This window comes from Pteropus medius, unplaced genomic scaffold (genome assembly GCF_902729225.1).
Source record: "Pteropus medius unplaced genomic scaffold, Ma_sr-lr_union100, whole genome shotgun sequence".
Taxonomy (NCBI): Eukaryota; Metazoa; Chordata; class Mammalia; order Chiroptera; family Pteropodidae; genus Pteropus; species Pteropus medius.
This window is the reverse complement of record NW_024346062.1, coordinates 8,354,534-8,382,327: the sequence shown is the minus strand read 5'-3', so window position 1 is coordinate 8,382,327 and position 27,794 is coordinate 8,354,534. Positions and strand designations below refer to the sequence as shown.

At 33.3% G+C, this 27,794-nt stretch overlaps 1 protein-coding gene across 12 annotated transcripts in view; it reads left to right on the top strand.

Moving 5' to 3' along the window:
• Positions 1–27,794, top strand: part of MEF2C (myocyte enhancer factor 2C) — a 138,081-nt gene that overhangs the window by 28,151 nt on the left and 82,136 nt on the right. For 6 of the 12 annotated variants that reach the window (XM_039875031.1, XM_039875034.1, XM_039875026.1 and 3 more), the window contains one exon: positions 23,677–23,872. In XM_039875031.1, coding sequence (XP_039730965.1) covers positions 23,819–23,872 — 54 coding nt within the window. In that variant the 5' untranslated portion in view covers positions 23,677–23,818. Of the gene's footprint in view, positions 1–20,865; positions 21,896–23,676; positions 23,873–27,794 lie in introns of those variants that run through there. The other 6 variants (XM_039875035.1, XM_039875027.1, XM_039875033.1 and 3 more) reach the window with 4 other exon arrangements.

The following is a 27,794-nucleotide window of genomic DNA, read 5'->3' as shown; positions in this document are numbered from 1 at the left end:
ATTTATCAATGCCTTTTAATTTCAAATTAACTGATTTAGAAACAAGTAAATTAAAGGTACATTTGACTCTTGGACAACACAGGTGTGAACTGCACAGGTCGACTCATATACAGATTTTTTCAATAAACAACTGCAGATGTATTTTCTCTTCCTTAAGATTTACTTTATATTTTTTCCAGCTTACCTTATTGTAAGAATATAGTATATGATACATATAACATACAAAATATGTGTTAATCAACTGTTTAAGTTATTGGTAACGGCTTCTGGTCAACAGTAGGCTTGTAAGAATTAAGTTTTGTGGTAGCCAAAAGTTATTTGTAGATTTTTGACTGTGGTGAGGTTTAGCTGTCCCCCCGACGTTGTTCAAGGGTCCACTGTATTTTAAAGTGCTTGGCACTAACATATCTTTCAAGAAATAGTTTATAATATTGAAGAATTTTTATATACTGACATGGCCCACCTAGAACTCTAAATAACCAGTCCATTGAGATAGGGAATATTTTAATCAGCTCTTTCACAGAGAACAGTGACATTAGTAAACAAAATTTTTAATCCCCAAGTATGTCAGTTTTTGACTAAAATCTGAACTTTATTTTTTCACATCAGTATGCCCTGTGCATCAGTGTAGATGGGGGTGAATTCATAGCATTTTTTTTAATGTGCTTTGTTAAGTTGGTCAAGTTAACTTAGTCAAATTAACTACTGATTAGTAGTTAATAGGATGGAGTGAGTAGTTACCATACTTAAGTTTTCAAAGTATATCAGTTCACCTACCTTATTATGACTAGAATAATTACAACAAACATTAAATAATATCTGTAAAGCACTTAGCATATTGCTTATTACTGTTACTACTTAGAAAGGTATAAATGTGTGAAAATGTAAATTCTTATCTTAAGGAGATGGTTTTCATCCACATAAGGTTTCCGATATTCTACAAAGTAGGAGATGTGACATAACTAGAAATTTATACCCATTCACCTAAATTCTGCAAGTAGGTTTGTTATTTTCTCCTAAACTGTTTTTGGCTATTAAAGCTTTGGACTTCAAATACAGACCATTATTAGGTTTTTAAATCATGCAGATTCTTTCCGTTACCTCTTTCTGCTACTTGCTTTTTGGAGAATTTTTTTAAAATAGCAAATTATTTTATAACATCTTTGGAAAAGTTTTTATAATAAGATTATAAAGCTCAGCTATATATATGAATTTTAGTTACATCACTTTATGCCCAATTACTAGTTACTATAAGTTTGCTGGTTAGAATTTATTTGCACTCTATACATTGCCAATTTTTATGTGTATACTTTATAAATGCAATATATTTGAATCTAATTTTTATAATTTAAGTCATAGTTGTTTGTATTCAACTTCCAATTTGTGAAACTCCTTTGTAATACATTTGTGATCCAAGTCATTACCAAAAATTATGCATCTATAAATGAGATAAAATAGAAATAGTGATCTTATGTGAAAGCTATAGATTGGTGTCTGATCTAGTCTCCTAATTATGCATCTAATCATCCTGTTAAAATTCTATCTAGAGGTCCTGGAATTATTCTCTTTATCCTTTTCTAATGTCATTGTTTTATAGATGAGTTACTAAATGAAAAAAAGAAAAGCGGTAATTGAGGAACTTGGCATGGAGAATTGTTGCCGTACTCAGCTCTTTGTATCTTTTTCTAAATATAGTTTTAAAATATTGTTCAGGTCAGCTGATGTATAAGCAGTGGAGTGCTTCTTTATATCTTCTTTCTTTCCCAGTCATTTCAATAATGTTTTGATGCATTAAATTACATAAGGGAAACAAATCAGTGCCAAGTGCTAATATCAAATTGAGAATTGAAATTGCTAATTCCCCAGATATTTTTAATATATTGCTAATCTCAAGACCAGGACTAAATTGGTATCCCAGAACTAAAGTAGTAAATTTTTAATAGAGATGTCTCTTACAAGCAAGTCTTATTATAACATCCTAGAATATCATTTATTTGAGTGTGTGATTTATTCTATTTAAATATAAGCCCTGTAAAGGAGAAGTGTTAATCTATTTTTACTCTAAGTACATAAATATGTCTGCTACACTCTAGTCAGTGGATGTATATTCAGAAGCCAATATGCCTAGACTCTCACATTTCTTCTGTAAATGATGAATAATATTGATAAATGAAAATTACAAATCTACAATAAAGCTTAACTATTGAATACTAAATCATTCTGTTACTAACTCTGTGTTCCAATGACATTTTCTAGACTAAAAAAAAAATGCTATTCCTACGTTTAAAAAATATTTTGTGCTTTTGCAGCAATGTAAGGAAATGCGCAATTTTCTTGAAAGAAAATTCACAATGCAGCCACAAATAATTCCCTTTAAGATTCAAAGTGCCATTTTCAAAAATGGTTAAATTTTCAGAATAGAATATTTAAAACCTCTTTCCTGCCAGACTTTACATTCCACATGTTTGGTACAATTAAAATAGAAGAGTGGTGGAATGGAAGTCTTCCATCTATATTTTGGAAAAACATATTCACTCACCTCAATTTGTCAGTGTGCATTAAGAGGTAGGTCATTATGCGTAGAAAAAGCAGAAGAAGGCAGCTCTAACTCATGTGACTGACATATACTGAACATGGCCATTAATACAACTTGGCAGTGACCTTGGCAGCGTTATAAGTAATCTTCTTTCAGGGATAAACTATTTGAATGATATTTCTACCATGTTAAGCACAAAGAAAGTTCTCTTTGGAATTTTATTGCTTAATTTTCTTTTATCCTAACAAAAATATTTTTTAAATGATCCCTTAATGATTTTCTCTTTCTCTTTGCTCTCTCAAATAACAGTTCCCTCCAACGCATTGTTGCTGTCATCTTTCTGTCATTATGAGGGACCGCTTTATATGTGGTAGCACTTTCATAAAGGGTTAAAGTCAACTTTATTTTTATTGTAGGCATTAATCTGTAGTCAAATTTTATTGTACAATTGATAACCAGAGCTGTAAAAAGCAGAAAGCATATATAGAGAAGATGTAGGTTGAAAACTTGATGTCGAAGAAAACTTTTTATTAAATGGTTTACAAAAGACTTCAAGTTTGTAATTATTATTACCACTTAAGATTTGTTTAGATTATATAAAATAAAACATAAATTTTTATCACAATTTCTTAGATTTTGCAATAAAGATTCAAGTGCATCATTGCTTATTTTCTACTGCATTTGAATTTGTCACACAAGAAGGGAATTGTGTTGCATAGAAGATTCAAGTAAATGAATAGAAAAAATAATGACAAATACTAAAGTCGTAATCTTATTAAAACATTTTATTGCCATTGTAGTCTTACAATAATAATCTGTACTGAAATGCTTACAATAAAGACTCTTCATGTAATGGAGGTTGGGCTTAGTAAAAAGGCTCTAAGCAGGTCATAATTTCTTACAGTTGCTTCTACGTCATATTTCAATACAGAAAATGAACCACGACTATAAAGGAAGAGCATTTTTTTTTTCCCCATAATATGGATCCACTTTTACAAACTTTCTTCCTGAATTGTTTCTGGGGTCATTTGCAATTTGTTATCAACAGGATTTATAGGAGCCATTGATATTGGTGGATATGACCATTTTGATTCAGTGTTCCTTATTTGTAATGTACATTCTAGTTTAACTTTTAAAAGCAGTCCAAATTAGTTAATTTCTGGAATTAAAGCAAATTCACTTGTCATTAACATTTTTAAAGATCACATGTATATATGTGAATGCAGAGTTTTAGAAAACTGTTGTCAATTAATGGGTCATTTTAAGTACACAGGGTGAATTATTTTCATACATAGAATCCTTAAGAATTATTTGATTAGAAGGACATAGAAGTTTATTAGGTAAGGCATATTCAGTAAATTACAGCACACTGCATTTCTTATCAGTTCACCTATAAATTTAACCTTTGGCGACATCTATTTCCAATTCTTTGTCAACTTGATCTATATAGTCAGAATTTCTTATTGTGTTTAATTACTAAAGCATACACCAAAAGGAAAATTAGAGGTAGCTTATCCCTGGCTATGAATTGTAAGTAAATGGTTGCTGGCAGCCTATAACACTTTAAAATCTTAACCATAAGGAAAGTATTGTCCTTGAAATAATTGTAAGTAGAAATACATTAAGAGATAAAATTTAAATCAGAAAAAAAAGTTACCTAGTATTTTTGGTGTATTATATTTAAGCTATAAATAGCAACATACTTTAAGCCAGTTTTCAAAGAATGAAGTGGAAAAACTAAACAGAAACAAAATGAAACACCCTTCTCTAGTGAGAATCAAACTTTTAGGTTTATTTTTAGACATATTTTACTGTCAGATGATTTAGGACTTTGACATAAAATTTAAAAACTAGATGATAAAAATATTTTCTTAGAATTTTGTAAGGCCTCCTAACACATGTGGCATTAAAGCCGAGGAATCAATTTGAAATCTGGAGTCAGGTTCCGTTATCTCAAAACCTAGTTTTGTTTCTGACTTGAAGTATAAAGTTGGGCAAGTTCTGTATTATTTCTGTGCCTTGATTTTTTCTAAACAAATATACTATGCAGGTTGATCATGATAGCACAAACTTATTCAGGCAAAATCCAATTGAAATAATAGAAATAACATTCCTGAGACATGTTCATTCAGTGTTACCACTATCACTAGGATGATTAAAAATTGTTTTCGCAAAAATAAAATATCAAATACAAATTGAGTCAGTTGCAAAAATTGCAGATTTTAATTTTTAAATCTTTTTTCTCTATGTTTCAGATCTGAAATAAATCTCCTAACATGATAATTTTCTGGATTAGAGAAAGTCATAGATATTAGTTTCAATAGATCATAAAATCTTTTATTAGAAATATAAAAAAACATGTATATTGTGTAGGTGATAGCTCTTTGTAGTGGAGAAAATGAGTCTTACAAAAAATTGAATGAAATATAAAAATTGAATTTCAGAAATATTAAAACTTGTTTAAATGTGATTGTGTAGCATTCATTGTCTACCTAGTAATTGGTCTGTTTCATTTTTGCACATTCTCAATAGAATTATAAAGATAGGCCTTGATTTTTTAAAATTAATTTCAACAATTTATTGGTTCACCATTGATTTTTTAAATATAATTTAAATAACACAGACACAGACACAGTATTTTAAGTGATGGAACATGCCTATGTTTGAGTGTTTAAGCTTATATAGTTAAAGTTTTGAGGGAAGGCAAATGGCTAATGGAATAGATCCAAACTGAAACATTTCATATGATTTAAAAAAAAAAAAAAACTAAACAAAACCCAAAAAAACAATAAAGAGATTTTACAAAGTCTTGCATCCAAAAGAAATGAGACAGGAAAAACATTAGGATGTACAAAGCATAACCACCCTATGTTTTGGGATGTTCTAAAAAACTCAGTCAATTCCCCCAGACAATTCCTGGTGACATGCCTTTCTGCATCGTACTCTTCTCGTAGGGCAGGATTGGAGGAGGGTAAGTTTCTGTGGGTAGATGGCTTTGGTGAGCATCACATGCTCTCTTAAGTTTAGACATTTCATTATAGCGCTGCACCCATCTTTAATTTCAAGGCCGGAAAAGAAAAGTTGCTTTTCTTCAAAAAACCATTGAGATGCTAATCTAGAATATCACCTTAAAATTATTATTATTTAGGTTCTCATAAATAAATGAAAAATTTACCTTGATACCTGGCATATTGGCATAGCTCTAGCTACACATCACAGGGGTGTTCTTTATCTCGCTGTTTTGTTCCTCCCACGACTTTTTTCAACATATTAATGAAAACTGAAATTGTGACAAAGAAATCATTGCAGTACTTCTGACTTCTTTATTTGCTGTAATTTTGATGGCTGATCCTATATTCATAAATTGTGAAGAAAAGATTTTTCTCACTGTATTTTATTCTGTATAGTTGATATCTGTACTTGTACTCTATTTCTAATCTATTATCTTTTCTTATACAGTAGAATGTCATCGATCATTTGTTCTCATCCTAGTATAATAGGAATATCTAAATATTACAGTCACAGTTTACCCAGACATATATATAGTCAAGAAACATGAAAGTAAGTTGCCTTTCTTGATTTCTTAGAATTTTTTTCTCTTTCAGTAAAGCTGATATTAGTCATTAATTAATTTAGTTCTTTATCAAACTTGGTGATTGATCAAATACTCACAATATTTCAGGGTCCAACCACAGCAGGAATTAAAGATCTGAAGAATTCAACAATAGAAAAAGGTAAATTTTAATGGAGTAGATTTTGGAGGACTTGGAAATATTTAAAGGAGACTTAGAAAATTTAGTATGGAGGATGGAGGATTGCATAAGTGGTCAAAGAACACTTTATCTTGTATCACAACTATTGAAAATGGAGGAGATTATATGGTTGGCTAAGAAAAGATTTGTATGAGGAATGGAAATTAAAAATTTTAAGGGAAAAAAGTTAAAAATATAGAAGTGAAAGTTCTAAGAAATAGAGAATGCTTAAAGTTTAATAAGAATCAAAATTAAGATATATTTACATATTATTCATTTTAACACAAAACAAGAACAGCAAAGGATAAAATAAAGTATAGCCCATTTTTCATGTGAAGGGGAAAGTAAATATAGATAATACCTGGAATATTGTAAGTTTTATCGGAGCATGAATTTTTTTCAGTTTTATTCCTTAATACGTCTCTTAGAATAGTGCCTAGAACATAGTAATTTTTTTAAAATGCTATTATTGAACGAAAAATGAATGGAATGCTTCTTTGTTTTATTTTTTACCTTTATTAAGCAATGAAATGAACTCATGCTTGTAGCCACAGACATGAAATGTTACATAGGTATGTATGATGACCTGTGGAATCAGATGATAATAAGGACAGAGCAAATTTCATAGAACTCCTTGAGAGATCTGGCTAAAGCCTAAGATAATTTTCGTAGCAGGAATCCTGTAACATATTGCCATTGCAGGGCAAAAACTAGTATTCTTAAGAATTTTTAGAGAAAGTCTAGAAGGTAACTATCAGTGATAACATTTTTAAAAGAAAATAAATGATGATCCAGGGAAATATGGTTAAGAAGTCTCTGGCATACAGACTTAAATATACACAAGGAAAAATCACAATATTTTGTTATATGTTATATATTTGTTATACATCCTGGAACACTCTGTGTGAGTATGAACTAACAGCATCCCAAAAATCTGGTCCTATGAAAATACTTTAACCTTTTTACTGTAGAATATGAAGAAGAAGATATAATCTCAAATTTCAAAGGCTTCTGGTTTTGTTCTGTATGATGTCTTCATTCATAAATTGAAAAAATATCCTCTAAACTACACAGATTTGAATCGTAGCTGAAGGAATAGTGAAATGAATAATTTACTAATTAAATTTTAAAATGTTGACAAGTCCTGTGTAAAAAGAGTGTATGAAGTCTGGCCCTTGAAAGATAGGCTCAGAATGAAGCGTGACCTTGGTAAACTGGAACAGTGGTCAGAAATCATGAAACCAAGGAGAAACAAGTTCTTTAAATACAAAACATAAAAGAGTTGGCTACAAACAGATCTAGCAAGAGAAAAAATGCAAAATCGGAGTAAATGAAAAGATAAACATTTACTTTAAAATTAAGGTAGTACGTGAATAACTAAAAATATATATTTGATAGGAGTACACAATAGAGCCTATTGTGTATATTGGGGGACTTCCAGAGCTAACAGCATATGTGACTTGAAGAGCTACAAAGATGGGGAAAACATAGCAAGGAAAGAATAACAAAAATAGATATAGTTCAATACCCAGTCTTCAAGTGTATGAAATGAGGCTGTGATCACCAAATGTTCTCTGTAGAGAGGCTAGAACAAGAGGACTGGAAATAAAGTATTCTGTGAGGGATTAGCTATAAGTAAGAATTTCCTGAGAGTGAGTTGCGAAATATCAAAATAGGTTACTGAGGAAGGTTATGTTGCTTCTTTTCCGGAAGGCCTTAAAAATAGGAGAGGTGGAATCTTTGTGAAATAATTTGGGTATGGTATTATCTGAAGGAGGGGAAAACGATATGACCTTGCATGGCCCCTGACAGTATTAATATCCGGCATTTTTTACTTTTACCTTGGCTGAATGAAAATAAATATATGTACTTCAACTAACTAAAAAAATTTTTTTTTTACTCTTTTCTGACATAGCAAAAATTTAGGTAAATTTTTAAATGGATATCATAAAGATCCAGCTTAAGGCAAGTGAAATTTCCAAGTCTATCCTGAAATTCTCCATAATCAGTTGAGAGGGAAATCTATTAAATATTCAAATTAACTCATTTTTTCAAAAGAGCTGAATAGAAATTGTACTATATTCATTGTTTCCCAGTTCATAAAATATAAAATATGAACATTTTTATATAATTTTGAATTTTAGAATCCTCAGGAATGTGGCCAAATATTGATTTGTTGTGTTAGCTAGTTAGTTGATGATAATGTCCACTTTTCTAGCATCAAAAAGTAATGTTACACTTCTGAGAACACTTATATTACCAGATACACCGACAAGCATTAGTAACACTGATATAAAAATTATTCCAGATGTTTTTTCTCTGCAAAAGGCAGTATTTTCCAACAGGTCCCTTCTTACCGAATTAGAAATCTCAGAGATTTTCTTTTTGCCAAAAGCCCTCTATAGCATGGGCTATAAAAGAGGCATTTTGAGCATCCACTTTGTACAGTCAACTGTTCAACATCTTAAACTGAATTCAGCCTTGAATATAATGTGTCATTGTTGATTATAGTTTTTTAATGGCTCTGACTCACTGTGTTCATCAACTAGTACAGTAACATATATAAGTACATAAATGAATATGTGCGTACCACCGTGTTCTATGTATGAAAGTAGGAGAAGTCTGATATATGCTGAAAATAAACAAGCTACAACTGTCTCACACTCTTGCTAGAGCAAGGCTACATGATACATTGTGAAAAAAAACTGATGTGAATGTCCATAATACACCAAAGTGTGTGATTTTTCTTCAACAATTACACTGCCAATTATGTCAACTGTTTTTATATAACTAATTAGTATATTTTATTAGGTATGTGTCTTATAAAGCTGATAGCCATAAAATTATTTATAAAATGATATGTTTAAAGAGCTTGAATTGCGCAATTATACCCAGAGGCCTCAACCACAAAGAATTCTAAAGTAGATAAATGTATAAAAAATTCTAAAGTAGAAACTCTGCTGCATATAGAAGAACATTGTGATAGACCATAATCTGAGGAGATGAAGGAGAAGGAGCATAACGAGGAAGAAGAGATAATGACCAGAGTAACACCAGAATTGATTAGGTCTGGGTTAGAAACCTAATCAAGGTATTTTGAAGGAGAGCTAGATGACCGCCTCAAGCCTGGAGACGAGATACCTGAAATACTCTGCATTATTCTCATTTTCATCAGAAATGAAGTGGACTCACCGGATCTCTTCAGAAAGACACCTGTTTTGATGATTCTTCTCAGGAGTTTGTGATTGATTCATATATATTCGCCTGGTTTTCCTTGTGAGCAACCACATCTATTTGTAGAAAGAGGGAGTAGGGTACAACTGCTGGTGCTGAGCAGCCAGTAAATTCTGGTATTCTAATGACAAGTAATCTAACTCAAGTTTCATTCTATTCTCCTACCAGCATAGTGAAGTAAATTCTTTCTTGTCATCAAGAATAAGAGAATGTTAGATGAATTAAAGAACACTGATTTTACAAGTACTTCTTAGATAGATTCCCTCATTTAAAGTTCTCTTGAATATTATCTTGCAGCATGGAGAAGTAGCAGAATACGTGGTTTGAGCCTGGGACTGGACTTAAAGGGGTTATAGCTCTAACACTAACTGTTTGACCTTGGGCAAGTAGCTTAACCTCTCGGTCCTCCTTTTCTATAAAATCAAAGTAATAATAGTGCCTTCCTCATAGGCTATTGTATTAGAGTCAGTATATGTAAAGCTTTTAGTGTCAGTGTTTTATAATTTGTAGCTATTATTTATTAAAATTCTGAAATTGACAGTGGTCCAAAGTGCATAATGTAACTTTGGTCTTAACTACTTATATTGCTTAAAGCTGAAGTGAACCAACATTTCAAGGGGAAAAAAAACCAAACTATTATATTTATCCAGGCTATTAAACATCTTTGTCAGTTTATTGTTTCCTAGGATTATATCCTTTGTAGAAACATTCAGACCTTATTTTGTCTTACACTTTTATTGAATTTATATCATTTAGGAACTTTAAAGAGCTCTTTAGAAATTGAACCCAGATCTCTTTATATTTCTGAGGAAAATGAGACTCGAAAGAGCTGACTGGCCCAAAAACATGCAGCTCGTGGGTGGTAGAACCAACCAAGAGTCTGATTCCACATAGCGTTTTCCTTCCACTGCTCTCCAGTGTTCCTTGGTGCCTTGGGCTTTGGAAACAAATTGCACTGTGATAAATATTTTATTACTATTTTTACTTCAAAAGAGGAGCAATTTTAGGCACTTGATATCATGTTTGTATTTCTTTGTAAAGCTAAAAGAATATTTTTCTGTTGTTTGATCAATTATTCAACGATGCTATGATGTGTTCCTTGAGCCAAGCACTGAGCTTAAGTGTTGGTTTGGGGCATTTCAGCAGTGCAGTGTATTGAGTAGTCAGAAGGAAGAAGCTTGTTCCTTTCTTTAAAGCTAGTATTAGCCAAAGGATATTCCAGAGAAATTTGGAAATACTCCAGGCTCTAAAATCTAGCACATTGAAGAATATGAAAGTTCCCGCTGCAAAGAAACTTGTTTTTCTAATTTTTTGATTTCTTGACTTTTTTTTTTTTAAGGGATAACTTGTTAGCATCCTTAGAAACCAGTGGTCTTTAGAATTCACTTCGGTATTTCTAAAGAGAGTCATGAGCTAGCTTCCACTGATGGGTGTTTTCTTTTAGATCCTATGTTTTAGAAAATCAGGGTAAAATCTGTCCATCTCAGTAACTTCTGAGCCATAGTAGCATAGTATAGGGGAAGTACTGTAATACTTTCCATGTAGTATTATCTACCAAGGATGACTTGGTCTATCCTTGAAAATAGCCTGGAACAGAATGTGTAGACATTCTGAGATAAGGGGCCTCCCACCAGGCCTTGGGCCTAGGAACCAGCTGAGCCAGCACACATGCCCTACCCTGCCTGGTTCCAATGTAGGAAACCTTCTGTTCATCTGAAAACACCTCTATTCCTAGCTCTTTGACAGTTTTACTTTCCATATCCCCTCAGTTCTAAACATGTGGAAAAAGAGATAAAGAAAGGTGATGAAATGAAGAAATGGAGTGGGGAATGCTACAAATAGAAGAAACTTGTATTTACATTCCTGCTTTGTAGGCAATTATGACGAGGTTAGGGAGGGGAAAGGAAATGTTCTCCAAAGGTCATTTTACAAGATAGGGAGGGAGGTGAGTGTACAATGTGAAGTATTGGTTAGCATCAAGAATAAAATTAAAGACTATGCTGGTTCTTATTAGAAGAAATAGCTGTACTGTAATTCATTTAGGAAAAGAGAGAAGACAGTTTTGATTAAAAAAGAAACTTTTCAAATTTATGATTCTTTTTCAAAGCATTTGATCAATTCTAAATGAAAATAATAGATTCATGTTGATTTAGGCTTTGTGAATTATACAATGTCCCCTATTTTAAAACTGATAAATTATGTTCATATAATAAGAAATAAAAAGAAAATGATGGAATAAAGGATCAAATTTATACCACTCCCCCCAAAAAAATGTCAGGAGAGGGAGAGTCGAAAATGTATAACCATTATTACTTAAAGTTTCATTGCATAGGAAATTTTGACCCCTCTTCTTACTTAAAATGCTATAGTTTTTCACTAGACATTTCTGTTTTACAACTTTTAAAATTAAAGTGTGTCTGTTGTTCGATACTCTAATTTCCTATTTATTAAAATTCATAATCTTTAAATTTTGTATTTTTCTTCTTAAAAATGTTTTAATTTAAAAAATACTAGATGATTCAATTTATCTATTCATTCTAAGTTGGAAATTAATCTGTTTGGCTTGAGGCTATATAGCTTACTCTCATTAGATGGGTATGTCCAAAGATACGTGAATATTTCCCATACAGTGAGACTCTGGGATTTTCAAATATCGCTGAGATCTTAATCAAAACTGCTGATTGCTTGGGAGTTGGGCCCTATGAGAGAAGAACTACATCAACCTAACCCAATAACTCACTTTTTTTTAGTAATGTTGTAAGATTGTTTATTTCTAAAAATAAGTATAATTTTAAAAATATTCTTTGGTTATAAAATAGCCCATATTTTACATTTGCAGAAATTTTGCATTATATTTGTCAGATTGTTCATGGTGCTATCCATATCTAGCATTGCAAAACAAACTTATATTCACAAGAACTATTTCAATAAGTGGGCATTGCTTTAATGATATATCCACATTTCCAGGGAAGTCACACCTTTGGATTCAATTAATATCGATTTAGAAACCTTTTGAATTATTATATTCTCATGATAGTATATTCTCAGTACTTCAAAGTGTTTATAATTTTTATAAAATCATGTAATCCTGAAATGAAGAAAACAAGTTTACACAGTGAAATTATAAAATTGTTTCCAACTGAATTTTTACAAATGAATGTGGTTCGCTTTTTCATTTGAGATGTACCACCTTATCATACAACCTTATGTGCTATTATTCTCATTCTGTATACTGAGGTTTAGGAAACTATGAACTAGCCAAGTTTGTACCAACAGTGACAGGCAGAGTGCTAGAGTATTCATCTTCCTAATACTGCCTAGCTCCATCTGTGGTTTAGATCTCTCCTCACATGTGATCTTCTCAAATAACCTTCTTCTGACAGCATTATCCATCTCTGCCCTTGCATATTCAGTCACCCGCTAGCCTGTTCTACTGTGGTATTTGCTTTTTGGCACTTCTCTATCTAAAATTATCATGTTAGTGTGCTTGTTTATTACCTCTTTGGCCCTTTAAAATGTGTTTTGTGAAGACCAGGATCATCTTTGTCTTGTTCACAGGGGTGTCCCTGGCACCTCGTATCATGCTTGACATTTATGTCTTTGTGACTAACGATCAAACTTTTTCATTGATACCTGGAATATTGAGCATTATGATTTTGGCTCATGGTCTCCAATGAAGTCAGTTTAGCCAGGATTCGATCGCCCACATGGTCCAAGCTGAGGTTTAGTTTAAAATCTATAACATGAACACAGCCAATACATATAGTAAGTAGCGTGTTCATCTGTTCCAAAGCTGTGGCAGGTAGCCTGCATTGCATCCTGTTAGAGGATCTGCACTGCATACGTGCACTTTATCTCATTTCTGACATTTAACTCTCACCCTTCCTGACCACCAACCCTGACATAAGTTCTGAAGTATTAAAATTGTGTGTTACACAGTCTCAGCGTGTTTTACAGTGACCAGCGAAGTCATGTAGAGTCCTCTTGTCCTGGAGTTATGCACAGATAAAGGGAGGATATAGTTTTGAGAGGAATGCTATAACTACAAAGTGCATCCTGAAGGCCATTTAGCTCACAATGAAGGTCTGTGTTTTAAAATAGCACTATAACAAAGTAACTACAGAGTTTTGGCAAGGGCTTCAACTATTTATAGAACTAAGTAAGGCATAGTAAATAGTGCCACAGTCTCAGTTCTCCCTTGCCATAACCCTAAACTTATAAGAAGCACTGTAATTATATTTTTCTACTTAAAAAAAAAAAAATCATAGTAGCCATTATCAGTTTAACCATACGGAAGCTCAGGCTGAGATTTCTTTTTTAAATGCATAGTTTTGATTTTCAACAGCTGCACTGGATCTTTAATCATATATTATCTTTATGAAGCCTTTTTCTAACATATGTTAATTGGCTGTTTTCTGTGACAAATTATGAGCTCTTACTTTGATGAGGTTCAATTGCAATCATGTTGGAGTCGAGTACGTAGAGTTTCCACCCCTGCTGGCTCCTCAAACCACTACAAACATCCGCACGTCACTGCAGTGCTGAGTAATGGCAGGATTTGGGCTGGCTGATTTCACTACAGATTTTTTTTTTCCACAGGATATTTTCAGCTTCTTTGTACTAAATCTGTTGCAGGGTTTGCCCTTTTTAGCAGAAGCATGCTCTAAAATTAACATCAAATCTGACTGGAGATTACTATAATACAGTGAGAAATATTTCATAACACAACACCCCAGCGTCTGTTTTACTTTACTAAAATTTTAGTACATTTATTGTACAATTTTTAAAAGTCAATTTGTTGTGAGGTTGGTAAGTATTTTCTAAATGATCAGCATTTTGTAGTCAATATTTTGCATTTTCCTCTTTTGAGAGAAGTCGAGATGATCGAGTATGTGTAGTTAGCTCTCATAAAGAAAAGCACGTACTCTTTTTTTCTAGGTGTTGCCAAACATCAGTGCGTTTAAAAGTCCATTGTATTTTTTTCTTTGCAGTTACATCTGTTGGTCAAGTAATGAAAGAATTACATGTTCCATCAAGGTTAATGACCTATAAGATGCATTGCATCCATTCTAGTTCTCTATCCACATGTCAGTTTTTAATGTATGATTAGGATGAACAGATATATTCTAATCCATCTGCTCTGAGAACTGACAGATAGCCTGCATCAGATACCAACAGATGATCAGTGATAGCTATAATTAGAATAGATATAAAAATACAGTGCATTTGTTTAGATTCATGGGAAAGGAGTCGGGGTAATTGATTAAGGCCTTCAGAAGCTGTGTCAAACAGTAGTCATCTTAGAATTAATTTAGCTCTGTTTCTGCCTTGATGTCTAAGGTAAAGGATTGTCCAAACTGCGGTTCTCCAAAGCTAAAGCTGGGGGTCAAATTTTCATACAGGAATTAAAGTTTAGAATAAGATGAGCCGGATGTGAATAGAAGCCACTCCTCCTCATGAGGCTGTTTTTAATCAGCCATTTCCCTGGAGTAGCGCACAATCAATGAGCTCTAAATCCTGAGGCTACCTGCGCTCAGAGGAAGGCCTGGGAACATCATTACAGAACTTACAATTGAGCATATGTGAAAAAATTAGAGCAGAAATTAAGGGTAAGAGAGGTTAACTTCAGAAGTCTTACTTTGGTACTGTTCTTTAAGAGACAATTTCAAATGTTAAAAAGAAAACAGAATATTAAACTCAAATACCGATACTACTCTATTAAAAGATCATGGTAAATAAGTCAGATGAAAAGTTATTATTTATATTAGCCAGAACTGTTTCAACATGTACATTATTTTGAGAAGATACATGTGGGTCAATTTCAGTGTAAGTAAATAGAAAGATTTTTTTCATTAATAGCACTACAGCTAGAGAGAATGGCTTCAGAAGCCCTGTGTGATACTTCAGTGTGATTGCAAAGTCAGTTGATGCACCGTGTCTTGAGCTAGTGTACACAAGGAAATTTAGTTCCACTTGATAAGACACATACTTAATTGGCTTTAAGAAAATAAACCAAGATAAAGAATGATGTGTAAATGAAACAGAGAACTTGGCACTTGACTCTATGGAAGCCCGTGAGCCATGTGGCTTAATTGGGGCCAGTTGGGATCATTTAATGATTGCTGTCAGAAGATCAGATTTAATTCTCCTTATAAGAAGACCACAGTGGGATAGAGTTAAACAAATTGTCATCAGAGGTTTCAGATGAACAAAGCCTTAATTAGGTTGATTAGGATGCTGTAAAAGAGATGAAGAGCAATAGAAAAATTGATGAATCACTGGGTTTCATGTTGAGCCACATGTAATAGCAATATCAAATATCTGTATTTTAAGATATTATTGTGGCATTTTGAATATTATATCTTTCATCATGGACAGTTTTACGTGAACTTTCTACATTTCTGAAGTTTAACAAGAGACAAAAATAAATGGCATTCTGTGTAAATAGCAGATGATTTATCAAGCATATCCTCCTTAATGTATAACAAAAACATTGGCAGAAGGACAATAGTATTTCTTCCATTTTGAGGTCGTCTTTAAATGTTAAATGAACTGGGAAAGTAAATAATAACAGAGGTAAATTATTTTCAAGTACATACTTTTCAATCATTTAGCATATTTGAATACAGAATAAAACAGAATCTTTACTTCGAATGTCCTTTTAACCATTCAAATCAAGTCTAATAATATTGTGATTACTTACCAGTGATAATAGAACTAATCCAGTGTCTTAAAATGCATTATTATTGTTTTATCTGTACATTATGAAATTCTAAAATGTGTTTTTTCCATTTGCTGCAGTTTTGCAAGAAAATGTTCTCTGTGCACACGCACATGCCCCCCCGCCCCCACACACATGTATCAGTAAGGCTGGAAACGGCGTCCAATACATACAGGCTTTTGAGAAAAAAATGTGTAGAGTATTTCCATTTTAATAATGAAATATATGTTAAAGATTAAGAAAATAATGAACATAGATTTTATTCTGACAGGATCGGGAGATGCCTAGGAACTCAGATTTTGTCATAATAAGATGAAAATATATAATAGCAACACCTCCCACTTCAAGCCTAGCATGCTTTGAAGGCTAACAATTTCGTTTCACTGATATTGGTGTAGCACAGTGCTTAAGTTGCTTTGTTCAATAACAGCAACAAAAAATCCAGCTGCATGTGCTTATTGAGAGGCTACAGCTGGGGAAGAGAATACACTCTGGGATGCTAAATAGTAGCTCTTGCTTGTGACAAGGACAGTTCAGATTTTACCTTCGTGGTAAGCCCTGCCACATCACTAAGTGGCCTTTAAAGAAAATGTGGTGGCTGCACTGTTGTGAAAAATTAGGAAAACAAAGACATGATAGAACCCTGAATTAATTACTTAATATGATGGAAAGACTACAAACTGTGGTGTGGTTGAACAGCATGAGGCTTTTGACATATTTAGACCATTTGGAGTTTATTTTGGCATGGGGAATGGAGAATGCTGTTTAATCTGCAGTGTGAAAAAAAATGTCCAAGACAAAATATACCATGGATAACTGCGACAGGGAAGCTGTGTTTCCCTCATGTTTATTAAATTGTTTACAATGCAGTACAGTTGTTTAAAGGTATGTGTCTCCTAAATTCTAGAACTGTGTAAATAAAATGACTTATGTCAGTGATAATGGGAGGTTAAGCACACTTATTAAATTAATTGCAGGGGTTTTCAAAACGAGTTCCTTTTTAGCCTTATTATATTTCTGACATACATTTCATCTCCTTTTGTCCTTGGGGAAAGATATTAAAGTAGGACTAGAAGCATTAATGTAGAGTTTTCAGAAGCCGTGGTCATTGGGAAAATTGATATATTTCCCTAGTTATTTCTACTTTTGCAGCCTGAAGCTCTTCTATGACTGATACTTAAAAGAAATTTCTTAATTTTTATAACATTGTAAATTTTTCTTCATATAATGATTATTGTTAAGGGATAAATGAAACATTACCTGTTAGAAGTTGCTCATCATTAGCTTTGCAAAGTGAGGTCTTTATGGTGTACGTAAAGACTACAGTTCACTTGATAGCCTTCCTGTATGATAGGACTGAATTTATGTTTCAAAACTAAAGTAATCTTACAAGCAGTAGGCCAAGTTCCTAGTACTACTATGTACCCAGCACTTCACGTACCACATCTAATAATCGTAATGATCCTGCAAGCAAAGAAGTATGTTCCCAACTTTTTGTAGGGCAAGGAAACAGCAATTCCAAGGGATTCAATCATCAATTTATAGTCAGTCACTCAGCTTCTAAGTACCAAGCTAGAGTTCAGACCCTGAGCTTCTTGACTTCAAAATCCATTCAGCTTCCACATCTCAATATAAATTATTCTTATTCCATATATGAGATGTTCTATAAATATGAAAAAGATTGTGTCAGGTTATCAGGTATCAGTCTGCTTATCAGTCTGCTTTTCTATGAACAAAAACATGAAAATGTTCTTAATAGTAGTCATTAAAAATAGTGACTGAAGAAAATACTCAACAGATAAAAATCTTAATAAATTAATTCATTAATCCACTAATAGTATGCTACTAATAGTCTACCTCTGTATGCCTGGCACTAGGGTAGATAACTGGGACTACAAAAGTGAGACAAAACAGACCCAGCCCATAAATATTGAGGAAGACAGACAGACATGCAATTTCAATTGTGACAAGTGCGACAAAGGAAGACCTTTAAGGAGAATTTGATATGGTCAGGAGAACATAGTCTTCCTGAGAAGGTGAGACAGTAAGGAAGGGAAGAAGTTATGGAGACACAGAGAGGAGAAGAGCTTCACAGGTAGAGGGAATTGCATATGCAAAGGCCCTGAGGTAGGAAGGAATTTGGCAGGTGGTAGGAAGGAGCGTGACAGGAAAGATAGTTAACGTTATTTATTATTTGTATGTGTGATATTATGCTATTGCAACTTGAAGGTGACTCAGAAGTCATCAGATTGACACTAAATTAGAACAGATAGAGAAAATAACTGTTTTGTGTGATGATATTTATCCAGTGGGAAAGAATGGCTACTCTTTTATTACTCTTAAGAGAATGAGTTTTAGCTATGTGTTTTTAAAATGAACTCAGCTTGCATTCACAGCTAGGGTAATGTAACATTCTATATAATACATGGTAAACTTGGAGAAATATGAAGTGACTTTCAGGACCAAGGAAATATTCCCCAATTCCTGAGACATCACATACTAGAGTAACAATAAAAATAATTATTATTATATCTTTTGAAGTTCAGAATACCTCTTAAGGGAAAAAAAGTAAAAGTTCTACTTGTTCTCTTTAACCGAAATATAATTAGACATCTCATATGTCTTTCAAACATATCATAAAGTAGAAAGTTAAATGTATCTAGATGCACCACGATGAGCAACGTTTTCCACTTGAAGTAATAATGAATCATTTAATTGTTTGAATTAGTAATACCAAGCTTGCAGTAACTGGGCTTATGATCAGTTTGTTTTTTTTTTTTTTTTTTGTCCCTTACTAAGTATCCATCTTGTATTTACTTAACGGTATAATTTCTTTTGTAATGTAGTGTGCTTAGTTTTCGGCCTTGAGATTTATAAAACATTATATGAACATGCTAGTGTTAGTGGAAATGTGAGTCAATGAAAAAGTTATTTGCCAATATGAGTAAAAGAAAACCAGAATTTTCTTTGCAAATTGACATCACGTATTTTAATGTTTTATCATTATTCATGGGCTGTTTTTATTTAAGTGACTGCATTGTGCTTATTATAGCAAAATACATGCTTTGCAGAGATAAGTTTAGCAGGAGAGAATTAATTTCTTCCCACATCTTTTAATGTGGCATGGCAGTTTCACTCTAAGATCAAAACACATAACTGAAGGTTATGTTTAATTTCTAAATCAAAGTGTTGTGGGAAGATGATTGAAATCTGAAGATGACTCAGATCCACTTGATATGTGGTTTTCTTCCTACAGAAACCTTATGGTAGACTGCCATTTCCATGTTAGAAAGAATCTAATCATGCTGCGATTAAAATAAATAGTTTCACTGTATACTGAAAGTTTATGTTAGTTACTTTGGTTCTTAGTCTGAATTTTTTAAAAGAACTTTGAGAGTTTCAGTTACATAGGTACCTATTTCCTCCACCCAGTATTTTTATCTTTCTTTCCCTCTCTCTCTCTCTCTCTCTCTCTCTCTCTCTCAACTATGGAGACAAAGAAATAAACACTATATTTTATCAACATTGATTTTTTTGACAGTTTTTGTGATTCTATTTTTTACCAAAATTATAATGTATTCATTTGGCTCTTTGCCTGTTTAGAATTCTTCATTTGCCTTGAAGGGTAAATTAAAATTATGTGGCCGTATTAACTTTGTCAAATTATTTTTGTGAGTCATGATAAATGATTATTGCGATATATCTCCTACCTCACCAAAGTGAACTTATTTGTTTTCTAATTTTTATTTCTTAAAGCAGTCATGCAAAAATACTAACCTAGAGCTGAAATGGATGTTTCTCAGGTGTTTTAAAAATAGAAATTAAAAATTTTGTCACCATGTCTGGATTTCTCTCATTGTCCCTTATCTGAACCTCTCAAAGGCCTCTCTGTGTGGGGTGTGCAGCACAGCACACTCAGACAGTTCTGCTCAGAGAAGGAAGTGAAGAGTTTTGGTTCCCATTTTACACTTCTGGAACAGTTTAGGGAAGGAAGCACCTTTACACCTTTTATTGTTCGTGGTTGCTGACATCATATCCTTCCCTGACCAGTCTGTGCGTGTTTCCTGCCATTCTGTCAAGACTCTTCTGTGTTACTGGGAGGGATTTGTAGGAGGAGGGAGGGATGGAGGGAAGAAGGGAGCAAGAAAAAAGGAGGGAGGGAAGCGGGGGAAGGTTTGTATCACTTAAGGGAACTTGTTTGTAAATGAGAGAGCCAGAGGGAAAAGGATCTTTAGCATCTGTCCACAAGAAATTCTTCTCTTCTTGGGTCTCAGACCACTTTGCCTTCATCTGTCTGCTTATGCCAAACTCAAAGTGAACAGAAGCCTGCCATAATGAAGTTCCCCTTTTTAGTAAGCAGCCTGATTTTATTTTTCTTGTATTTAGGTTGGCAAAAAGAAAAACAATGCAGAAGACCGTAACTCTATAGAGAGTAACTATGGTAGAGCAGTTCTTTTTCTTTCTATTTTTTTAGAAATCAGATTGTTTCTATGGAAGTCTGTCATTTTCCAAGAATGTTTGTTTCATGTGGAAAAAAGTAGCAACAAGCCTGCTGAAATTATTTTAAGCTTGTGGTTGATTGTACATAAAAGTTTTCAGCATAACTTGAAATTCTATGTGTAGTTTAGCTATTATATTCTTTTCTTCACATGCATACAAAACAATTTTACAGATTATTGAAGTTATATAATCTCTTTTTCAGCCTCTCTGTTTCCTACAAATTAATACTTGAAACCAGCCTTACAATATAATTTTGCATAAAAATCAAGTTAGAGAAGTAGTTATGCTAAGCAACATCTACTGAGCTATTGCTGACCTTCCTAACTCTTTGAATTTTTACTGATAGCCTTGAAATGTGGTGACCCATAATCAAATGTTTTAAGTCACATGTTCCATGACACATTTTACTTCATGAAAACAGTCGCATCATCACTGCGTATTATTCTGCATGCATATTTACTATATCAAATTTTGCATTGTAGAAAGGTTCAAAGGCAACACTTCAAGAAATATTCATTTTTACAGAAGAAAAGAAAATAATTGACATTTAAACTTGCTTCCCTCTACATTACCTTGCATATTTCAAAAAGGAAAATATACTCAGTGACATTTTTATCAATACTTTAAATATATGTTTGACATATGTATAAATTTTGAGAGGCAAAATATTTCCCATCATGTTTTGAGAATTAAAAAATACATATATATTGCTCTGCTCTTTTTACAAAGTGTCCCCTTCGAAAGTTGTGAAATATAGGGGGGGTGATGTGGAGGAACTCTTCTCAGTTTGGTCCGTCAGGAACTCTCTGTTTTTCTGAGGAGACTTTCCTCCAGGGATGTTTCTCTATGTGTTTGGTATTTGTATTTTGAAATCAGGATCCGTAGAAGTTCTCATCTTGCCCCCCTTGTCACCACACTCTAATCTGTTCACCCTGACCTTCCACCTTAAAGTGAATAAGCGCTTAGGCAGGCATAGTCCTGTAAGCCGATAGTGCGACCGGCCTCAGCTAAATGAAAGAAAGGAAATTGTCCCATTTGCATTTGTTGTGGATTCATGGGTTGGCTTTTCTGTGATAGAGGAAGGCTGTTCGTCTCTTTGGGGTCTTGCACATGCATGGGAAATACCATTCTAACGTGCTGCTTACTTACAAGGTAAGACTATAGAAAACACAGGAAAGTTGCCCAGTTGACTGATACTTAAGACCACTTCTAAAAATAGATGGACAGTGGCAACAGTGAATATATGATGCAATATTGCTTTGCGGATTTTTCATATTTTAATGTGATTTTAATGTCATAGCTAATTTTTTCATGTGTGTTTGTCAAATGTGTGTTATTTATATAACTCTTTAAAACTTTTGAACCACTTCCAACATTTAAAATTACCGCTGGAGTAATAGTTTTTGATGAGCACCGTGTGGTCACGACATTACTCAATATATATGTTCTCAAAAGCAGGAGCGAGCTGCAGTTTAATAGAAAGACATTGGGCAAAAGGGAATAGCTGGTCTTAGTGTTTAAGCAGCGATTAATCCACCAGAACTAATTATGTCATAATAGCTTCTGCAATTAGGTTATCACGGAAAACTTAAATTTAAAAAAAATTACTCAAAGTGATAAAGAATTTAGAAAGTAAATTAAAGAAATCAAAAGAGCTGATGATCAGATCTAGTATGTAAAAGCTTTCTTGTTCCAATAACTTCGAATTGGAGCCAAATAATCCATTTAATAGCCAGGACATTGGCTTAACGTTACACAATACATCTGGGAATTCATCAGGTTGGTTGTCAGACACCAAGTAAAATAAACAGGGAAATTCTGAGCAATTGTGTAAAGTAGTTGCATTCTTTGACAGGAGATGGGATAGAATAATTGAAGCTGTTGCTTGCAAATGAAGAAGCCATTATGGAATGCTTTTTTGTTAACTTTCACATTTCACGGCAATTCACTTTTCATTACATTCGAATATTTTCAGATGTAACTTAAAACAAAGTAAAATATATACTTTTAATACTCTGGATTCTCTGGGTTTATCTTATATTATTGATGATCATTTCTTTAATTTTAATTCATGACCTAAAGATATCCAGTAGCAAGCTTCTGTAATTTTGTATCTTACTCCCCAAAGAGATATGATGTCTTTTTAAAATATTTAAAGTTAGAGGACTGATGGCTTATTATAAAAAGTATAATTATAAATGGAATAGTACTCTGATTTTTGCACTATTTCTTTTCTATGAATGATTATCTTTTTCGGTTCTTATATTCAAGATATAGCTTAAGGGCTTTCAAAAGGAAAAGATCTCACTGCTGATAGCTGCTTGTTACGTAAGATTAAATTTCTCATATTCTTTTTACAGTGTTCTCATAACAGTGACTTTTTAAAAATAAGATTAAAGGATTTAGGTTTAAATTAGTTGACATTTACATATATCAAATAGCACTTTCATAATAGTCCATCCTATTTGCATAACGAGGGACGTTATCACCTCTGCTGTCAAAACACGAGATTGTTTTCCCTTTAGCAATGAATTAGCTGCCCTACTTAGCATACACAGGTACATAAAGGTTCATTAACTCTCTGATTTAGGTAATTTTTCATAACAGAAGGGTGAAAATAGTCACCTAATTTTATTTAAAAATATTAATAAACTCTGCAAAAGATACATTTCAAGTGTTGGGCTTTAAAGCATAGTTTTCATCATCTAAATGACTTGATAAATTACTTATGAGATTAGTTTAATTATAAAAACAAACCGTTTCCACTTGATGTGGTCCAGTCTGTGATATACCATGTACTTTTAATAAATATGTATTTACATTCATTCGATAGGCTTACTGCCATATAGATTTATTTTTTTTAAATTAGAATATGATAGTTCTCATGAAACTGGCTTGCTCTTAAAGTAGTATTGAATTTTTTTGTTGTTCAGCAGGAACGAATGCAGGAATTTGGGAACTGAGCAGTGCAAGTGCTGAAGAAGGAGATTTGTTTGGAGGAAGCAGGAAAGAGAAAGAAAAGGAAGGAAAAAATACATAATTTCAGGAACGAGAGAGAGAAGAAAAACGGGGACTATGGGGAGAAAAAAGATTCAGATTACGAGGATTATGGATGAACGTAACAGACAGGTGAGTGGGGTAAACTTTTTTGTATCATTGTTTACATGGACTATTGATTACGTTTTCCCCAGATACGTTAAGGGACTTGAAAACATTTGCAACTTATAAACATCTGTTAAGAGACGTTTTAGTGAATTAAATATGGCCAGCTTAAGTGCTAATGGTCTCATATATAAGGAGAAAAAAAAATTACCTTATCTTTAGAAATATAGTTTACACTTTTTACTTCAATCTGAATTTTAAGTGGGAGCTGTACTTGTGTAACATAAATAGCTTAATAGTTAAGCGTTAATAAGCATAACATTGCTATATTGCACGCATCATCACATAAAGATATTCTTATGTTCATGAGCACAAGGCCTTTTCTGGTCATCCATTTAAAAGGTTTATAATATAGGCTAAATACCCTGAGTAAAAATGGCTTTCATTCTTCTCATAAACTTTGAAATACTTCTAAAATATTTAACATGTTCTGACATCAACCAAGAAAACACCCACATAAAATGTTAGTAACTTAAAATATGTAAGCATGTTTTATGAATTAACAAGTATTAGTTAATTCATACTATTTTCTTTAAACCCTGATTTTTATAAACATAGAGACACATAATACTATGATTTTTTTCTAGAACTCCTGTGACAATATCAGCATGATACCGTTAATCTATTCTAAAGACATATACATCCAAATGCTCTCTTCAGCAGAGACTTGTGTATCATGAATATCTGTGAATTGAATGTTTTTCTTCACACGTGGGGAGAGTGGATTTAGCCACTAGTTGTAAGGAGAGCTGGGTGGTTTATATGCATTCTGGTGTTAAACAGCAAAAAAAAAAAAAAACGGTTCCTGGGAGAAATTGCAGTACTGCCAGATCCCAACCATTGCAAAAGGTAATGGAACCTACAAAACAGGCTTTCCTTGACCATGGGAGAGAAGAGTCTTTTCCCAATTACCCATTTACACTGGGGAAAACAAAGAAGACAGCCCTGAAGACACCCCACCAGACTACAATTTTTCCCCAAAAAAGACAATATCTCCTCTATAATCCCTTTCTATCTTCTTGGACCTGCAGGTGAGACTAGAACTGATTATTGTGTAAATCATAATGTGTAGAAGTTGTTATTTATGCTGTCAAAGCCAGTACGCCATTAAGAGGTAAAGGAACTTTTTAAATTTTCTAGTTTATTATCTCTTAAATTGTTATATTTAAGAAACGTATGGCTTGAACTATTTTTGGCTGAAAATTGAACTAAAGGGTGAATAATGCTAAGATTTATGATGGATTCCTTCAGTGTTTTTCTACACATTGTTTATTGCTATGGGTCAAGCTGAAACACAATAATTCTGTCAATATAAAACCACAGTATTTTTAAATTGGCTTATAGATTGGAATTGAAATTAAAACTGGAATATTGAACATCATATACTATTGACTGTTATACCCATTATTTGGACTAGAATCTATTTGGGGCACAGTCAAAAATTATGCGAATTAGCACCTATACTTTATTATTAATACCAGGTAATTTCTAGGCTGCTGAAATTGTATCTTCCTTTTGCTTACGAAGAAAGAAAAAAAAATCTGCAAGTGGAATTCATGAGTTTTCATTACACTTTATAAAGGAACATAAAACTCACACAGGGATATAAGAGTTTTAACACCATATCATTGAGCTAATAATTGAACATCTTTTTTTAATTTAAATGTAGTTATGTCTACAATTGCTATTAGTCTCACCCCTGTCAGAAGTCATAATAATTTTAGAAGAAGAAAAATCATTTAAATTTAGTTTAGTTTATCTTTTTTTTTTTTAATCCAGAAGATGAATTCCTTGATTTTATTCTGTAGAACTTAGGATCTATTTAGTCTTTTCTTCTAGTCTTTAGGTACAGTAGGCCCTTTAATTCAACACTCCCAGTTGGAATTAGTAAAATTAAAAACTTCCATGTTTTAATATATATTTCAGTGATTACCTTAAAATGCCACTGACAATCTTAAACAGCCATCTTCCTTGTAAGTGTTTGTCCTGTGCTCCTCTCATCTACTACAAGAGTAGTCATAAGAGCCATTTTGGGAGAGAGTTTTAAAAAGGTAGGTCACTTCTAATAATCAAAACCAGCAAATCTGCAATAGCACATCATACGAAGTGTGCCCCCCCCAACCTGAGTTTCCTTTAAACTCACATGTGTTCACATGTTAAAAAGAAAAAATGTCAACTGCTTTGCTCTTTTGAAGCTTCCCGCACTCTAGACTCTTTAGTGGAACCTCATACAATGGTTCACAGTCATCTTTTCTCAGAAGTAGTAAAAGCCTGCTCTGCCATTGCAGGTGTTTATTTGGCAATATAGAGAACAGAGTATGTTTTTACAGAATAAGAAATACTGATTTAAAGTGTGAAATGAAATATTGCAGAGCTGATGTGATAAGTTTTATATCATTAAGAAATTAAACTGTTGGAAAACAGAGTGCCTAACTGTTTAAGTGCCTAACTGTTGAATTTTGCCCTATTTTATCTTTCATAATGGAAGTAGGAAACAGCTAAAATTCAGAAAGCAGCAAACTTTTTCTGTAAAGGACCTTGTGACCCATACAGTCTCTGTCTCAACTGCTTGGCTCTGCCCTAGTCATGAAAGCAGCTATGAACAATGTGCAAAAGAATGAATGTACCTGTGCTGAGTAAAACTTTACTGACAAAAAGGGGGCTTGCCAGGGGGGCAGGCTGGATTTGTCTTGTGGACCATAGTTTGTGGACCCCTGGCTTAGTGTGATGAATCAGACAAGAAATATGAAAATATATAACAAAACATTTGTTTATATGTGCTATGAATGAAACTATCAAAGTGCTATGAAAGAATAACAGGAGATGCTTTATTTAGATTAGGGGTCAGAGAAATGCCTCTCTGAGGAAATGCTAAATGATGGGAGGTAAAAGATGAGTCAGTCAGGTGACAACCTTCCAGAGGGAACAGTATTTGCAAAGCTCCTTAAGAAAGGAAAGAGCTTGCTAAGGAGCTGAACAAAAGCCTGTGGAACTTGAGCCCAGTGTGTATAACTTTAGACTAGAGATGAGAGAAAAGATTAGATGCAAGGCAGGGCCCAGATCATGCAAAGCTTTGAAGTCAGTTAATGCTAGGAGTTGAGCCCAAATCTTTCATGTTGAAAAACAAACCAAACATGATTTTCTCAATTATCATACTCTACCCTGTATAATGGCTAAGAGCATAGTTTTAAGTCATTGCTTTTTCCAAATATATTATACTGCACTCAGTATAATATAATAGTGAAGAGCATGATTTTAGAGACACGCAAACCTAGTTCTGGTCTCAGTTCTGCCACCTACTAGCTGTATGACCCTCCAACAAGTGACTTAATCTCTTTGAGCCTCATCAGTAGAGTGAGGATTAAAAATAGCACCCGCCTTATTAGGTCATTGAGATAATTAAATTAGGGGATAAACATAAAGTAACTAACATACAATTAGTGCTCAATAAATTTACCCATTAAGCTATTCCTATTAAAAATCATGTTCTTTGAACCATTAGCTATTATAGTTAATATGATTTCCATCAAAACAACTCCTGTGCTTTGTCCCACACTTAAAGAATGGTACCTGAACCTTCATTTCAAGAGGGTTTTACCTTAAAAGGGTATCAGGGAGATGGGAGGAAAGTGGAACAGAGTAGAGCAGAAGCACAATGGAGCCTTTCGAAGCTAACAAGGGGTGAGAGAGTCATTTCAGAGCAGGAACCAGTTTATGGCAGAGGATGACTGGTGGACAGAAAGAAAAATCACACAGAACATTTTCAGGGCAGGGCTTGCAAAAGGAATGGGGAAAAGTACTTCCCTAAGTTCTATGCTTATGGGATTTATTTTCAAATGTATGTTACCAACCAAATTATTTGAAATTACTGATCATTTTTATCACTTCC